Source organism: Filicampus tigris, chromosome 9, assembly GCF_054856515.1.
Source record: "Filicampus tigris isolate MCC_2025a chromosome 9, RoL_Ftig_1.0, whole genome shotgun sequence".
In the NCBI taxonomy this organism is placed as follows: Eukaryota; Metazoa; Chordata; class Actinopteri; order Syngnathiformes; family Syngnathidae; genus Filicampus; species Filicampus tigris.
The window spans coordinates 748148-767500 of NC_141225.1; the positions used below are offsets into that span (position 1 = coordinate 748148).

Here is a 19353-nt window from a genome sequence, read left to right on the forward strand (position 1 = left end):
GAAACTAATACTGAGAACACAAGGTTCTGATATTTACCAAACATTTTGTCCCAACACTCAGACCACATGGCTGCGGTCACTCCAGAATGCTCTTCATCTTCCTGTTGAGTGTGTAAAGGCCTTTGTCAGCGACCCATCAGGGGCTGTGTTTTATTTGGGATCCAGCACTCAGATCCCACTCAGACCCAGACATCGCACATACACCATTTGTCTTTGCCAGGAGCATATTCATCGCAACGCGGTTCTGAAAAGCCATGAGTGAGGTAGATGCCAATTGTTCTTTAATGGCCAAAAAGCCCTCTTCAGTGTAGTTACCCAGCTTCTGAATGTCGTAGTGGAGGTAATTGTTTCTATCAACGTTTTTGTTTGGTGTGACCCACACGAAAATTTTATTCCACCCCCAACAATTTGGTTTACCAATTTGTTTTGATCTGTAACTCCCCTGGGCTCTCCAATCGCATCTTTGACCAAATTGTTCACAGTTGTCCCGTAAGATAATGCAGTCACCTCTATGTGGTTCACTGTAAATGAAAACATAGTAACAAGTAAGAGCAGTGACACCAATGCACAAACACCAGTCGCATTTTTAAAACTATCAAAAATTTGTTCTTTCCGCATAAGCAGAGTAGATATATATTAAGAAAGATCAGGGCAGCTGTTAGCGTGGTTGCACAACAGGAACTTGGAATACAACTAATGAAATATTGCCATGTCGAACAGAAACACACTCACACTAATTGGGTACGTAATATCTTCACTGACAGTCAGGTATTTTCAGATACTACAAATCTGCACCCACCTTGTTGTCAGACTTCAGCTCACCCTTCCCATCCAGTGTTTCTACCGAGATGACCCTCTTACAATGTGAAAGATGAATCCATGTGCCCCTCTTTGTTCATGCATTACCTTGAAATTATTAAAAAAAAATGTAATATAAATTAAATCCACAAGTAGCACAATGTCACCGCACCAATCCGAACACAAACCAAATCCATACGTAGTACAACAGCGCTGCACCAATATCGCTGTTCTAATTTCATTGTCCCCCCCTTTTCGAGACATGGATCTCTCCATGGCTCAAAATAGCCAACGGAAAAGATTTTTCTTCAAAATTGACTTGCCTTAGGCATTAACATAAACACCATCCCATAAAACAGCCCCCTTATCTATCAACCCCTTAAGTTCGGAAGGTAGACTATGTTGTTGCATTTTAACCAACACATCACCAGATAGAATACTTTCATCCGGCAGTACATCAGTGAACCCCAAAAAGGGTTTAGCTGCTGCCACCTTTGCCATCTTATCAGCAAAGGCATTCCCCAATGAAATGACATCAGTTCCCAGTGTGTGTGCAGTACGTTTATATATTGCTATGTGTTGTGGTAATTGGACTTGCATTAATAAATGATGGAATAATTCAACATGAGTCACAGGTTTTCCTGTTGAAGTTACCATCAAATGTGTTTTGCCAATACTGTGCAAAGATGTGGCATGTGGAAAAAGGATATTGGTCATCGGTGTAAATATTAACATCCTTATCAGTTATCAGTGTCTCAGCCAAAGCCACTAATTCTGCAGCGTGAGCAGAAAAGTGTGACGGTTGGGCTCAGCTATCAAAACTTGCATAATAGTTACCACAGCATATCCTCTCTGTTTTCCCCAAATATTTTTTTTTATTTCTACTAGACCCATGTACTTACAAAATCTTCCCGGTTTGTAGCAGTTGATTCTGTAAATCAGACCAACATTTTGTAATTGTCTCACCTAGTTCCTGACAATCATGAGTATTTTCCTCACCATCTTCAGGAAGTGGCAACAGTGTGGCAGAGTGTAATACTGTGCAGCGTTCCAACATTAAATGCAGTTGAGAAACAATATGGCAATGCAAGATAAATGTCTGGCAGGCGATGAAAACGTCATATTTGTTCGCAACAGCAAAGCTGACACTGCATGCGGTACTTTTAATATCAGTACATGAAATAACACTATAGTGGAGCTGCTTTCAACAGCCATAGAAGCTGCCACAACTGCTCTCACACAATGAGGAAGAGCACGGAGGTGCACAAACTACACTGTCTATTTGTATGAAAAATAATAACAACTAATTTGATAACTATCATCCAAAACTCAGTATCTCCAAAACCACCTTTATCCATTTTCTTTTATTTATTTTTTCGTGTTTCTTATCTTATCCTGCAGGAGTACTATTTTTTGTGTGTTCGGCTGGCCAGCAAAATCGTATTTTGTTATCCACAAATTTATTTTAGAAGGACATTGGTTTTCTATAAACTTCCAGTCCCTACAAGTTAACCTTTATTTCGGATCCTCTTGGTCAACATTTTTACTGTTTGTTTTTTTCCCATTTTGACTGGAGTCAGCGATTCACTTAGGGTGACTCTGCTGGCTTGTACCTGAACAGGGTGACAATTACTTTCTGTGTAGGGTAATTCTCAAGCTTCTAACACAACGTGGCGGAGAATTCTTGCCTCTGCTTCCCCAAAAAGTAGTCACTCAAAGTCCTGTTCCACTCACCCTTTTCACATGCACACTTCACTCACTTTTCACATGCACTCTTTACTGGAGTATTTAAACAGAATTTAAACATGCGTGTAGGACTCCGGCATCCTTATTCAGTTTTATAGACTAATACTCTGTCTCTTTGTACTCTATAGGGACAAGTATTCTCGAGGTTTTACTACTCAAACAGTTTTTTAAAGACTACTCTGTCTTTAAAACCATCTCGGATGGTTACTGTATTTTCGGGACTATAAGCCGCGACTTTGTCCTAGATTTTGAGCCATGCGGTTTACAGTCCGGTGTGGCTATTCTGTGGATTTTTCTTCCACCGCTCGGGGCGCTCTTACCGGAATGACAGTACAATTCAATACAATACATTTCCCATTAACTGGATGTGACTGCAGGTGGAGGAGTTCAACAGGCGAGGGTGCCATAGACTAGGTTATTGCATTAGGTGCTGTAATGCTTTGGTTTTATGTTTTCCTAGAGGTCCGTGAAGTGCACATGAATGCGATTGGCTGATGTTACATCTGTTCTGTTGTTTCGATGTGAAATGCTATTGTTGATTTAGCATGTTGTGTGTTAGATTGGCTGACTTTATTAACATAAAACAAGACAGCTGCATATGTAGAATGTAGTAGACCAATAGATGGTGGAGTCTGGTGGACATTAGCTGACAAACTGGAGCGGCAGTCGGCAGTGAGATGAAGATAAGTACTGTTTATTTTGTCTTGGTTCTGTTCTGCTTTAATCTGCAACGTTGCTGCAGTGTTAAAACTCACTGTTAGGAAAGAATGTGCTCAGGTACATACATGTACATTTACAGTTCATAATCGTTCTGTAAATGCAGTAAATATAAAAGTTTTCAACATAGATAGGTGCAGCTTATATAAAGGTGCAGCTTATTTTGTTTTTTCCCAAAATGTTCGAAAAATGGGCTGGGTGCGGCTTATATAACGGTGCGGCTTATAGCCCAGGAAATACGGTATAATAAATATAGACAGGAAAGCAGAAGCAATTTCTTCATTGCAAGCAAATATCACATCATTCTTATATTTAGTTTACAATACAAATATGTATAGTAAACAAAATAACTCAAACATATGGTCATTTAATATAATCAGCAAATGTGTGATAACTATTTAAAATTTATTCTTACACATATGTATCTATGTATTATATTATTTCAAACTTACTTTATTCAAAAATAAACATCATATTGTCACTACCAAAAACCATTATGTCACAACCGCAACCTTTCTGTATGTTTCGGTAGTGATCGGTTCGGGTTTGTTTTTCCCTTCAAATTTTGATAAAATATGGAATACAATATTGTTAAAATCAGAAGGATCTATGTATGACACGTGTATCTATGTATTATATTATTTAAAACGTACTTTATTCAAAATAAACATCATATTGTCACTACCGAAACCATTATGTCACTACCGAAACGTTTCGGTAGTGACCGTTTCGGTAGTTACCGTTTTGGTAGTGGCCATTTTATGCTCGTTGTTGACAATACTCAACAATGCCAGGCACAACGTGGCTACCACAGACAGTTTTGAGCATGTGTAGAGAGATAGAAAACAGTACATTTAGCATTAAAATCAAAAGTGCTCATACTATTGCCGAAATGAGGTGTTCAGTAGTGACAGTCCTTAAAACCACATGCTGATTTTCAGACGTTGGAGGGCACATAACTTAATAATGCTGCCAACTAATTACTTGCCATGTGCCCAGTGATGAACATGGAGGTAATGTCTTATACTGGTGAAATTTCTGGGGATGTGGCTAAAACCAAGCCCTGCCTACAGACAAATACTCTTTGTGTTTCAGTAGTGACATGAAAAGTTGGGACAGGTTTTTTTAAATAAAAAACTTCTAATTTGAAAAAAATCTACAAAATCAATATAAATCTTTCACCATATATTTAAAAGCAACCAAAATTTTTTTTTTTAATTTGGCAAAAATCTTCTGCATTTTTTTTTCATCAATTGAAATTTAGGAGTTGGAGACTGGGACAGCCACCTACCAATAGGAAGTGACATATAAAAGATGACTTTTTATACATTCAGTTTAATAGTATCGCCATCAATGCCTTGTGGTAAAATAGATCATAAGATATTACTAATTATGCAAGGTCTGAACACTTAATTGTTTTTTTAAAATTTGATTTTCATTGTGGGACAGCAATTTCAACCAATTCTGTAGAATTGCTCATAGATATATACAGGGGTGCACATAATTGGTACGCAGGTGCACAATACTGGTACGCAGGTACACGTGTGCAACAGAAATTACTGATGCGTACCATCATTTGCGTCACAACGCGCATTTGCGTACCTGTACAGTGTACACACTAGTGGTACACTGCAACGAATCATCTTTGACCCCTGATCAGTTAGGATCAAGCGTCAGGACGGGAACAATCCGCAGAATGGTTGGTGAAAAAAACTGTGCGCGTTCACATTAAGGAAATGTGATTAGTCTGCAAAAGCAAAGGAAGTTGAAAAACCTCAAGACATAAGTCGCATGTACGAGAACGTTTTGCAAACATACTCAATGAACACACCCGCCCGCAAAGGCTAACTTCAAAATAAAGCTTACCAAATAGTAGTTTGAGATTGGCCCGCGTGGTGGCGTAACGGCTAACATGACTTCCATTTTCGACGTTACGGCAGTTTTAACGCTTGCCACCAACACTAATGCAATGCCGTTCTGAAATCATATTCAGTCTCTAATTTAGGACGTGAAAAAACCGCTGGTTAATTATTGTGTAATATGCTACAAGTCCCTGGCGTTAGTGGCTAGCAGCTATTATCATTAGCTGGTAGTTCAACCGCTATTCCTTGGCTTACAGTTCCTATTTTATTTTTTTAATTAAAATTTTTCAATATTGTTGACCAAGATTACTTTGTAATTCACTGCCCATGTTCTGAGAGGAAGGTGGCTTAAATTGCACTTCAAGGCCTTTTTCATTATGGAAGAAAAAAAAAAAATCAAACTTTGTCCACTTATTTTATAAAAACACTTTTGCTCAATAAATATTTCGAAGAAAACATTCATCTCAAAATGTCTGGCAGGATACCTTGGAATTTATACACTGTACCACTTACAAAATGACAGTGTATCCTGCCTTATATTGCGTTAAGTTGTGTTCTAGAACACCCAGAAGGCGGTCATTTGACTGTCTATGCTTTACATTTGACGATGTCACTCCGCCATATCAACTGCTATTTTGGCAGGGAATGGTCAATTTACAAATTAAAGTCATCTACTTGTAGCCAGGAGAGTTGTTTGTCAAATAACTCCCAGATTTGTCATACAATAGTTGTTGTAAAAAAAGTTGGTAAAACCTCTGGGAGTTCTAGTGTTAAATCCTAAATGGCCATTTTATACATTAGGAGTTGATTTTTTTGTTTTATTTTTTTATCGGCAAAAGCGTTTTATAAAATAAATGCAGACAAAATTCTATTTAGCTTTTTTTTTGCAATGCAAAAAAAACGATCCGATACGTGACTCAAAATGTGTGACCGATGCGAACCGTGACTTATGTGATCCGTTGTACCACTGTGACTATTGAGTACTGAAGACAATCTCCTGGTCCTTCCTCCTCATGTGTGTACCCACATGAAAAAAAATTATGTGCACCCCTGTGTGTGTGTGCGTATCTATATCTATCTATCTATCTATCTATCTTATCTATACATATATATATATGTATATATCTATACATATATATATATATATATATATATATATATATATATATATATATATATATATATATACATATATATATATATATATATACAGATATATCTTTACAGATATAGATATAGATATATAACTATATATATGTATATATATATGTATATATATATATACATACATATATATATATATATATATATATATATACATATATATAGATATAGATATAGATATATATCTATATATATGTATATATATATATATATATATATATAGATATATATATATATATATATATATATATATATAGATATATCCATCCATATATCCATCTATCTATATATCATATATATCATATATCTATCATATCAATATCTATATCTATGTATATCTATACATCTATATATATCTATATCTATATATCTATCGATATCTATATTTCTATATATATCGGGGGGATGATAAGCCTTTTTTCGATGCATCGTTCAGCGTATTAAAAAGATTCTGAATCGGTTCATAGGTATTAATAAGCGATATTTAAAGTTTAAATAAAAAACTAAAAGCATGTGCAAGCGATTATGTGTGTTTGTACGTCAGACGTCTGTGCTAAGCTAAGCTAATACGTGACAAGATGGCGGAACAAGCAAAACCTCATATAAGCGGAGCAAAGTCAAAGTGTGAAATAAATCATAACAAATGCCTGCTCTTCCTTGAGTTTTTTTGTTGTGATGTATTGGAATCGGAATCGAATGGAATCATAAGCCTCTGAATCGAAATTGAATCAAATCGTGAGCCTCAGAATCAGAATCGGATTGAATGTTGAGGTACCCATAGATTCCCACTCCAAACATAAACATTTTAAACAAAGCTTTAGAGTAGAGGAGGCGTTACATCTGCTTGAGTCCCCCTGCCCCGCGGTGATAGCGATGTACCTGTTGGTAATGTCACCCTTAAAGATTGTTCTTCCTCATCTTCGGAGGCCGTGCTATGGCTGGTTACAATATAGGTTTGACTTAATGTATTTATTCTGGCGTCTTCCTTGGTAAAGACAACCGACACGGCAGGACAGTGTTTTGTTGTGTCTTCGTTTTCAGACGTGAACAGCCCCGCTCTCATTCACCTCTCTCTCTCCTTTCTTCTCCACCCAGGAAATCAAAAAGGAATAAATGCTTAAGCACAATATAAATAAATAAATATATACTCACAAAACAATATTGCAGCATTTTAGAAAAATAATAAATAGAAAATAATATGCCGTTTGGTCCAAAGCAGCTGTGACAGCATGACACATGCAGCACGGGACAATCTCAGCGGTCCACCAACTGTTTGTCATTGAGTTATCTGATACAATTTACATTAAAATATACCCACAACAGAATTTTAAAAACAAAATACCTTTATTAGACACTTGAGCAGTGAGTAATCATCTTTTTAGTTGAAGTCATAGCCATGAGCGCAATAAAAGTGACTGCTCTCGTAGTTCTAAATCCAAGCGGCGCTTGCGCAACAGCTCGCCCTCAAGAAAAAATAACTATATCTGTCGGAACAACACCAATGTAAACTGGAGCTGCAAGCAGCTATAAAGGGCCCTCGCAGCCCTGGCAACGATGGGGTACCGGCACGTCGGGATGCTCGCACATCAGAATTGAATAATCGAAATTATCACGTGGATCAAGTTACAGCAGCTTTTATAGTCAAGGTGAGTCCAAACTTTAAACTAAATTCAAAATGGCGGACTCCCTCTTAGGTTTAGCATATTCCTCCAAGAGGATTATTTGGAGGTCGCTTCCTGTTTCATACACTACCAAATTTTCGTAGATGTAGGTGAAGCGTACAAAAGGGGCCACAAAAAATTCTAGGGGGCGGTCGAAAGCCATCTTTTAAAGATTACACAATTGAATAATTAATTATTGATTAATTTACCAGGCCTTCTTTGTGTGCAAAGTTTCATGGGTTTTCATGCATGTTTACATTCTCAAAATCAGCATTTATAAATGCAAAAATGGTCCAAAATTGGACATTCAAAAATTCATAGCTCACTTCCTGTACACTTTAGACTATGATTGCAATGGACTTTTTTGTAAGTCTCAGGGTGCTACATGTGCCTGCCAATTTTCGTAGGCCTAGGTCATACAGGCTGGAATTATATTTTGTTTTCCTACTCTAGGTGGCGCTACAGAGCCATTTCGTTTGCGGTGTTTACGCCGACTTTAAAATATCCAATTTTTCGTCAGGCCCGATGAGACTGCAAAGTTTGGTGAGTGTTCGTGCATGTTTAGGTGGTCAAAAATGTGACATAACATGCAGAAAAATAATAATAATCACTAGAGCTGCAAGCAGCTAGAACGGGCTCTCGCAGTCCTGGCAACCATGGGGTATCGGCACGTCGGGATGCTTGCACATCGAAATTGAATAATTTAAATCAAGTTACAGCAGCTTTTGTAGTCAAGGTGAGTCCAAACTTTAAACTAAATTCAAAATGGCAGACTTCGTCTTAGGTTTAGCATATGGCTCCTAGAGGCTTTTTTGTAGGTCTCGTCCTGTTTCAAATACTACCAAATTTTCATAGATGTAGGTGAAGTGTACAAACAGGGCCACTTTTTAAATATATTCTAAGGGGCGGTAGTGAGCCATCTTTTAAAGATTGCACAATTTAATAATTAATTATTGATTAATTTACTAGGCCTTCTATGTGTGCAAAGTTTCATGAGTTTTCGTGCATGTTTATATTCTCAAAATCAGCATTGTGTTATTGGCAAACAGGGCGTTACCATGGCAAAAGCTTTTTGCATAAAATTTCAAACTTCGTGTTTTAACATCATGAAGGCGTAAACACTCTTCCGAAAAAATATGAGGGAGATCTGGCTAACCTGCCAGGAGAAAAACATGAAGGAAAACATTTCATTTAGCCGGTAGGAGGCGCTCCCACTACGATGAAAAGTTAGTTCGTAGATGTCTTCAGGTATAGACTCTCATCAAATGTATGACATTTTGACAAGATATTATCATGTCGATCACATCACAGCTGCTTTTAAAGTCAATATGATGCCGAATTGTAAGGTAAATTCAAAATGGCGGACTTGGTTTAGCCCTTGGCTCCAAGAGACTTTTTTGTAGATCTTGACCTGTTACATATACCACCAAATTTTCGTCGATCTAGGTGAAAAGTACAACCGGGGCTGAATTTTTAAAAATTCTAGGGGGCGCTAGCAAGCCATTTTTTTTTAAATTTGCGACGTAAAAAAAAAAATAGATGATTTCACCATGTGTATGCAAGGTTTCGTGAGATTTCATCCATGTTTAGACCGTCGAAATTGGTGTAGTTTAGAAATGGTTAACTGGCGAGGAGAAAAAGATCAAAGAATAAAACCTGTACTTCCTTTTGCCATTAGGTGGCGCTACCACTACGATGAAAAATAAGTTCGGAGATGTCTTCAGGCTTCGACTTTTATCAAATGTTAGTCGGGTTTTAGAAGAAATTATCATGTGGGTCAAGTTCCAGCAGCTATTGTAATCAGAGCAAATTCATACTTTAAACTTAATTCAAAATGCCCGACTTCCTGTTTGGTTTAGCATATGGCTCCAAGAGACTTTTTTATAGGCCTTGAACTGTTACATATACCACCAAATTTTCATCGATCTAGGTGTAAAGTACAACCGGGGCTGAATTTTTAAAAATTTATAGGGGACGCTAGCGAGTCATTTTTACAAGTTGCACAAAAAAATATTGATGATTTTGCCAGGCCTGACGTATGTGTAAAAGTTTCGTGAGATTTTGAGCATGTTCAGACCCTCAAAATGAGCGTTGTTCTTTTGGGCGAACTGTGTGTTGCCATGGCAACAGCTTATCACGAAAAATCACAAATTTCGTATTTTAATATTAGGAAGTCGTAAACACCGTTCCGAGCAAAGATGAGGTGGACCTGGTTAACCTGCTAGGATAAAAACATCAAAGAAAAACACATGTATTTCCTTCAGCCACTGGGCGGCGTTACCACTACAATGAAAAATAAGTTTGTAGATGCCTTCAGCCCTTGGCTATCATCAAATATGAAAAATTTCGAGAAATTTGGATGATCTGAGTGCAAAACTGTGTTTATTATCACGTTGAATAATCAGATTTTGCGGCACTGTCAAGGCCACGCCCTTCACCGAAAAGTCACAATATTCGGCGTAGAGCAAAAATGTCAATGTCTTGAGGCCTTTCTGACAAATTTTCAGTCGATTCGTACAACGGGCTCCGTTCCGTGCAGTAAATAGAAATGTAAAAAATGACAATTTTTGTCGCCACTAGGTGGCGCTACATGTATAATGGAATATCATTATATAGATGTCTTCAGGTCGCAACTCTTAACGTGCAGGTGAAGTTTCGGATTTTTTTGAGCATGTGCAGGGGAGTTATTAAGGTTTTTCTCCTGTATGAAGAAGGCCCTCCCCCGTCATATAGTTTATCGAAAACTCAAAAAAAAATTCCCAGTGTTTGCCCCAAGTCTTAAGATGATATATCCGAAGTTTGAAGTCAATTGGAATAATTCTCTGGGACATGGGTGCAAAAGTATACACCCTGTAATACGTGCAAAAATTGTCCAAAATTGGACATTCAAAAATTCATAGCTAACTTCCTGTACACTTTAGACTATGGCTCTAATGGACTTTTTTGTAGGTCTCAGGGTGCTACACGTGCCTGCCAATTTTCGTAGGCCTAGGTCAAACAGGCTGGAATTCTATTTTGTTTTCCTACACGAGGTGGCGCAACAGAGCCATTTCTTTTGCGTCGTTTACGGCGACTTTAAAATAAATTTTTTGCCAGGTCCAATGAGACTGCAAAGTTTGGTGAGTTTTCGTGCATGTTTAGGGGTTCAAAAATGCCATCATTTGGTCAGATAAATAACAAATAATAAATAATAATAATAATAATAATATTAATTTCTACAAAAACAATAGGGTCCTTGTAGTTTTCGCTGCTCGGGCCCTAATAATAACAATAATCTCTACAAAAATAATAGGGATCTTGCAGCGGTTCGCTGCTCGGGCCCTAATAATAATAATAATCCCTACAAAAACAATTGGGACCTCGCAGCGGTGTGCTGCTCGGGCCCTAATATCCATCCATTATCGATACCGCTTATCCTCACAAGGGTCGCGGGGCGTGCTGGAGCCTATCCCAGCTGTCTTCGGGCAGTAGGCGGGGGATACCCTGAATTGGTTGCCAGCCAATCGCAGGGCACACAGAGACAAACATCCGCACTCACAATCACACCTAGGGGCAATTTAGAGAGTCCAATCAACTTACCATGCATGTTTTTGGAATGTGGGAGGAAACCGGAGTACCCGGAGAAAACCCACGCAGGCACGGGGAGAACATGCAAACTCCACACAGGGAGGCCGGAGCCGGGATCGAACCCACGACCTCTGAACTGTGAGGCGGATGTGCTAACCAGTCGGCCTCAGGCCCTAATAATAATAATAATAATAATAATAATAATAATAATAATGCCTACAAAAACAATAGGGACATCGCAGCTGTTCGCTGCTCGGGCCCTAATAATAATAATAATAATAATAATTTCTACAAAAACAATAGGGACCTCACAGTGGTCGCTGCTCGGGCCCTAATGATTGTGTGCGTGCGTGCGTGCGCGGACGAGCGTATATACGCGCGCGTGCGTGCATGTGCGTGTGTAGGTGTGTGTGTGCCCGTTTGAAAGGGCTGAGGGGCTGTTTGTGTGAGTTGAATCCAATGCTTGTTTTTTCAATTGAAGAGAAGTCAACCCAAACTTTTTTATTTCAAGAATATGTTCTATGTAGGCCCCATAGTTGAAACAAGGCATTCGGATTAATATTGTGTTTGTGGAATATGAGTCAAGCAGCAAAATCTAGTCATCTCAGGGGGCGGCCATTTTATCACTTCTGTTGACTTTAAATGACACCACAACTGCTCAGGGCTCAGGTAATGACCAATCATGGCTCAACTTCAGAAAACAGGTCAGCCGTGATTGGTCGTTACCTGAGCCCTGAGCAGATGTGATGTCATTTTCAGTCGTCAGAAGTGACAAAATGGCCGCCCCAAAGATGGCTAGAAATGGGTGGATTAACTCTTATTCCACAAAAGCAATATTTACTATCAATATTTACCAGCTGTAATAGCAAAATGATGGATATTGTCGCTGTCCTGTGAAAAACACATCTCCAATTTGGGAAACTTTTAAAAATTTCTTTAATGCGATGTCTGTAATGCGGAAACACCATTCATGTAAAAATAAGAAAATGAAGAAAAATGGAGAGTGGAAAGTGTTTTTCACATGACAATATATTCAAGAGTAACACACGAAAAGTCATTTGGAATGGATTTCTGGGTCACACAAATCAAGAATATGAAATATCAAAATCAAGCACATTTGAACCAAGCATGAAATCAAATGCATAGAAATGAAACTTTTTTTTTTAATTAGTTGAAGAAAAAACAAATATTCCCCCGAATTACCCCCCCAACACACACACACACACACGCACCCCCCCCCCCCCCACCCACACACACACGCACTCCCACACACACACATCATAGATTTTTGATTGAATATCAAGTGGACAAATCATACATGGAATTTGCGTTCATAAGAATCTCTTACTTCTGTTTGTCTCTCAGTTTTCTTGGCATGATATCTTCTGGAGTCCAGGTATCCTTAAAAACAATTCATACAGTTCGAGAACAAAAATCAACATTGCAATAATAAACTGCAAATATTAAAAAAAACATTTGGGCTTTAAATACTCACGGGATCAATAAAAGTTATGCCAAATGCTTCATATCCAAAGTACATCAGTTCTTTCTCCAGCAGGGAACGCTGAATGAACTGCTTCACAGTCTGAGGGTTTAAAACATATTTTATTATACCTCAATTGTCATGTCATGTCATCTTCCAAACCGCTTATCCTATATAGGGTCGCGGGGAGTTGCTGGAGCCTATCCCAGCCGTCAATGGGCGAAGGCAGACTACACCCCGAACTGGTCGCCAGCCAGTCGCAGGGCACACATAGACACTGTCACTGAGCGGGAATCGATCCCACGCTGCCCCCACACAACTCAGGCGTGTGTACCACTACACTATCAGCGGACATTACCTCAATTGTTGAAATCGCTGCAAATACTAAAAATGTATGTAAAAGATAATGGACATTAAGGGCCATATTTTTGTGCCCAGCACAAGTCTAGCGCAAAGTGCAGTCTAACTATGTGCATGGGGGGAGTTTTCTTTCTTTTGGTATTTCGAGAGACTGTACGTGGGCTCAGTTCAGTTTTGTGGTGGATCTAAATAGTTTTACCGGGGATGGCTAAGGGGTGTCCGAAGGTTCAAATTGGGGGTAGGGTTATAACCAGGGGTGCAGATAAGCGGAATGGAAATTGAATATGGCACTCCAGTTCGAGTCTGTCAACAAGATTTTGCACACTAAGAATATTTATAATAATATAGAAGTCAAGTCAGCCGCCACAACAATTGCTTCCAAGGGCCAACTTCAAAATAAAAGCAAATGTTAGAAATTGATATTCATTTACAGTATTGCTTGTTTCTCTATTATTTTTAAGTTGACCATTGCGGTGCATAGTACCCTACTGAACAACTGTTGTGGTGGCTTGACTAGGCTGCCTGCATCTGCAAGGAGACAGTGGTCAAGCGCACGCAGGAAAGCTGCTGGCGATATGGTTATCTCCGTCGCGGGTACAACGGTTTGTCAAAATATGTCCTTGCGCGAAAGCAGTTCGTGGTGGAAAAAAAAGAGTGGACACTTCAAGAACTAAACTAGCCAATCACAGGGTCCCATAATGCAAGTCAGAGGTGGGCAATACATTTTTTGAACAGGCCACGCAACTCAACTGAGTGCAGTATGAATTTAACTTGTTTTTATAAAATAGTAAATTGTATTGTTTTATTGGCCATTGTGTTGCTGTGGCGAAGACGAACATTCCATGTTGTTCAAAAGTATTGGGACACCCAGAATTTTCATCCCCAGGTGTCCCTAATGAAGCGGTCATGTTGTTCAAAAGTATTGGGACACTCCGAATTCTCATCCCCAGGTGTCCCTAATGAAGCGACCATGATGTTCAAAGGTATTGGGACACCCCGATTTTCCATCCCCAGGTGTCCCTAATGTGGCGGCCATATTGTTCAAAAGTGTTGGGACACCCAAAATTCTCATCCCCAGGTATCCCTAGTGAAGCGGCCATATCGTTCAAAAGTATTGGGACACCCCGATTTCTCATTCCCAGGTGTCCCTAATGAAGCGACCATATTGTTCAAAATATTAGGGACACCCAAGATTGTGTTTCCTATGGTTCCCCAATAGGTTGGCCATTTTGGCCCAAATATTAGGCTGGCTTCGTTCCTCTTTAGTTTCCTTGTTTCTCTGCTTCCCTCCATCTTTCCTTGATTCCTTGTTTTTAACTTCCTTGCTTCCTCGTGTCATGTTTTCCTCCTTTCTTAGCCTCCTCCCTTGCTTCCAACTTTTCTTTCTTCCTACTATGTTTCTTTATGGCTGTTTTCCTTGTTATCTTGGTTCTTTCCTTCCTTTGATTTCCTCCTTCCTTGCTTGCATTCTTTTTATTCCTGACTTCCTTCTTTCATCCATCCATCCATTATCTATACCGCTTATCCTCACAAGGGTCGCGGGGCGTGCTGGAGCCTATCCCAGCTGTCTTCGGGCAGTAGGCGGAGGACACCCTGAATTGGTTGCCAGCCAATCGCAGGGCACACAGAGACACACATCCGCACTCACAATCACACCTAGGGGCAATTTAGAGAGTCCAATCAACTTACCATGCATGTTTTTGGAATGTGGGAGGAAACCGGAGTACCCGGAGAAAACCCACGCAGGCACGGGGAGAACATGCAAACTCCACACAGGGAGGCCGGAACCGGGATCGAACCCACGACCTCTGAACTGTGAGGTGGACGTGCTAACCAGTCGACCACCGTGCCGCCCAGATTATTCTATATCCTTCGAGGTAATTCAACGCATTCCAGCTTTTCATAGAGGTCATTCAAATTCATTCCCCATCATTCAGTGTCATTCCAACGCATTTCGCAGTTTTTATTCAGCTTCTTCCCCTTCACAGGCAATTTCTCCAGAAATTGCATTTTCTAGCTATTATTGTGTGAAGGCGAAGGCGAAGGCTTATTCCTACACGAAGGCGAAGGTTAGCCCAGTGTTATTGCCCATTGTTCTCCCCATTGTGGCCGCCCTCTTGGAAAGGGACATAAACTGCAGATAGATTCTGGCCTATTGGCCTCCCATGGTGTGGCGGCCATATTGTTCAAAAATATTGGGATACTCTGAATTCTCATCCCCAGGTGTCCCTAATGAAGCGGCCATATTGTTCAAAAATATTGGGACACTCAGATTTCTCATCACCAGGTGGCCCTAATGAAGCGGCCATATTTTTCAAAAATAATGGGACACCCTGAATTCTCATCCCCAGGTGGCCTGAATGAAGCGGCCATACTGTTCAAAAATATTGGGACACTCTGAATTCTGATCCCCAGGTGTCCCTAATGAAGCGGCCATCTTGTTAAAAAATATTGGGACACCCCGGTTTCTCATCCCCAGGTGTCCCTAATGAAGCGGCCATATTGTTCAAAAGTATTGGGAAACCCCAATTTCTCATCCTCAGGTGTCCCTAATGAAGCGGCCATATTGTTCAAAAATGTTGGGACATCCCGATTTCTCATCCCCAGGTGGCCCTAATGAAGCAGCCATATTGGCCAAAATATTAGGGATACCCAGGATTGTGTTTCCTGAGGTTCCCCAATAGGTTGGCCATTTTGGCCAAAATATTAGGTACAACCCGGATGCTTCCTTCCTCTTTAGTTTTCTTATATCTTTGCTTCCCTCTGTCCTTCCTTGATTCCTCTTTTTTTACTTCCTTGCTCCCTAGTGTCATTTTTTTCCTCCTTTCTTGCCCTCCTCCATGGCTTCCAAGTTTTCTTTCTTCCTACTTTGTTTCCTTTCTTGCTGTTTTCCTTGCTTTGGTTCCTCCCTTTCTTTGATTCCCTTGTTGACTGTTGTCTGTGCCTATGCACCAAAAAGCAATTCAGAGTACCCATTCTTTTTGGAGGGTGTGCAGGAGAGCATGCCCTCTGTATCACTGATGTCAGAGTTTGGTCCACATTGCCGGCAGTAAGTCGGATTCATTTCCAGTGAGCGTTGGGATCTGCCAAGGCTGTCCTTTGTCATCAATTCTGTTCCTAACTTTTATGGACAGAATTTCTAGGAGCAGACGAGGTGTTGAAAGGGTCCGGTTTGATGGCCTCAGTATTGCATCCCTGCGTTTTGCAGATGATGTGGTACTGTTGGCTTCTTCAAGCCGCGATCTCCAACTCTCGCTGGTGCGGTTCGCAGCCGAGTGTGAAAAGGCCGGAATGAAAATCAGCACCTCCAAATCTGAGACCATCCTCAGTCCTCAGTCAGAAAAGGGTGGCGTGCGCTCTCCCGGTCGGGGATAAGAAACTGCCCCAAGTGGAGGGGTTCAAAGTATCTTGGGGTCTTGTTCACGAGTGAGGGCAGGATGGAACAGGAGATCGACAGGCGGATCGGTGCAGGGTCTGCTGTGATGCAGACTCTGTATGTCGTGGTGAAGAATGAGCTGAGTCGAAAGGTGAAGCTCTCAATTTACCGGTCGATCTATGTTCCTACCCTCGCTTATGGTCATGACCCACAGCTCGTGACCGAAAGAACAAGATCAGGGATACAATTGGCCGAAATGCGCTTCCTTTGCATGGGGTCTGGGCTCTCCCTTAGAGATAGGATGAGAAGCTCAGTCATCCAGAAGGGATTCAGAGTAAAGCCGATGCTTCTCCACGTTGAGAGGAGCCAGATTAGGTGGCTCGGGCATTGAATAGGATGCCTCCTGGACATCTCCCTGGTGAGGTGCTCTGAGCATGTCCCACCGGCAGGAGGCCCCAGGGACAACCCAGGACACGCTGAAGAGACTATGTCTCTCGGCTGGGTTTCCTCTGCAGGGTATTTGGGCTCTCCCTTAGAGATAGGGTGAGAAGCTCAATCATCCGGGAGGGACTCAGAATAAAGCCACTGCTTCTCCACGTTGAGAGGAGCCAGATGAGGGAGGGGGGTAAGCTGGTAATATTGCTCGCTTTGTCAGTTCTGTTGTCTAAAACGGCGACCGATTGCCACCAAAATGCAAATGCACATTACTACTCTTGTCCACTTCAACCTGTGAAAGTATCAAAGTGTTCTGCACAATAGTTTGGATCTTTTGACAGCAAACGTGAGCTCATCATGATCACCTCCACAAAATCAAAACTACCGTGGCGATCGCTTCTCCACTGACACAGGCTGAAGCGGACAAGAGCATGAATGAGGACACGAACCCCGACTGCTTATATTTCAGACATTTAGCGACGCTAAACTCTTGTCAACATTCGGGAGGCAGGGGGCGACTGGCAGTGGGCAAGCAATCAGGCAAGCATGGATCTTTACCCCCTCCATTCCCTCCCCTCCCCAGCTAACAGTAGGATAACTGTTCAGCTAATAGCAACAACTAGCTTCAGGCCATTAAAACAAAAGGCATTAGCACAACAACATTAGCTCCTCACTGTCCACGCAGCGTGTGGAGGCGATCATGAGCCTGCGTCTTCATGTCACAGGGTTGCCTCCCGAGCAGTCGCGTGCGTTGTCCGACATCGCTTGCAGTTGTGAGAGTGAAGCGGCGTAGGTAAGACCTCATCGAACACCGGGGGGTGTCTTGAACGTGCGCATCCGACTCCACAGCTGAATGTGGCTGCATTGGAACGCACCATTTCGGTTGTTATGTTCCATTGGACGGCGTGTTGTCGTCAAAAAACTGTGGCCATTCCTCATCCAAATAAATGTGCACGTCCACTCATTCCCACTTCAGTCACTGTAAATATCTTGACTCGTGTTAAATGCCTCGCCCGTCCTAACCGTGATCAGCAAAGAAGCAGTTTTTTTTGTTGTTGTTGTTGTTTTTAGCAAAGAAGCAGTGTGCGCTCATCCCAGCATAAATATATGTAGCTCTGCTCACTTCCACATTTCCCTCATTCTCAAATAAATCAGCCACGGAAAGGTTAATACTTTTGATATGTTGAAGTGGGCGTTAGTAGGGATGTCCACATAAATTTTAGTGCCAATTGAACACCATTTTTGGACGTTATAAGCAATGGAAGTACAATGATTTCCAATGGAGGGTTTGTAATCAGTCCCCCCAGTGACTCCGACCGAACAAGGATAGAATGGTCGGGGGCGCAGCCATTTGCCTCATTAACAAGAGACGTTATTCATGGAGTCACTTATTTCCTAATTTCTCCCAAATTTATTGATAAAATAGAAAATGACAACTATTTTAATTTACCAGATCAAAAAATTTATAAAAATAAAATATAAAATCAATCAATCAATCAATCACATTTTATTTATATAGCACTTTTCATACATAAAAATGCAACTCAAAGTGCTTTAAAACATTCAAAGCAAAACATAGAATTATCTTCAATCAAAAGAAAAGATAAATTATTTAAAAGTTTTCGAAAGCCAAACTAAAAAGGTTGGTCTTGAGCTTCCTCTTAAAAATATCAACAGTCTCTGCAGACCTGACGTCTTCTGGCAGGCTATTCCAAAGGTGAGGACCAAAACGGCTGAATGCAGCCTCGCCATGCATTTTGGTCCTCACCCTTGGAATAAATAAAAGGCCGGCGCCAGAGGACCTCAGGATCCGCGAGGGCTGGTATGATGAAAGCAAATCAGATAAATAAGATGGCCCAAGACCATTAACACATTTATAAACTAATAAAAGTACTTTGAAATCGATCCTGAAACACACAGGGAGCCAATGCAGCAATTTCAAAACTGGCGTATTGTGCTCCCGCCCTCTGGTTCTCGTCAGCACCCGAGCGGCTGAATTCTGCAGTAGTTGCAGTGGTGAAATGCTCTTTTTCAGGAGGCCAGAGAGCAGGGCATTACAGTAATCTAAACGACAGGAAATAAAAGCATGCATCAGCACTTCCGTGTTAGCCTGAGAGAGAAACGGGCGGACTCTGGCGATATTCTTAAGGTGATAAAAACCAATCTTGGTTACATTTTTAATAT

General features: G+C 40.7%; 1 protein-coding gene across 1 annotated transcript in view; it reads right to left on the reverse strand.

The window, feature by feature from the left end:
* p3h1 (prolyl 3-hydroxylase 1) overlaps nucleotides 1-19353 on the reverse strand; it is a 71816-nt gene that overhangs the window by 24491 nt on the left and 27972 nt on the right. Inside the window, exons 6-7 of the mRNA XM_086039559.1 lie at nucleotides 13011-13100; nucleotides 12864-12916 (exon numbers count right to left, since the gene is read on the reverse strand). Of these exons, the coding sequence (XP_085895685.1) occupies nucleotides 12864-12916; nucleotides 13011-13100 (143 nt within the window). The remainder of the gene's footprint in view (nucleotides 1-12863; nucleotides 12917-13010; nucleotides 13101-19353) is intronic.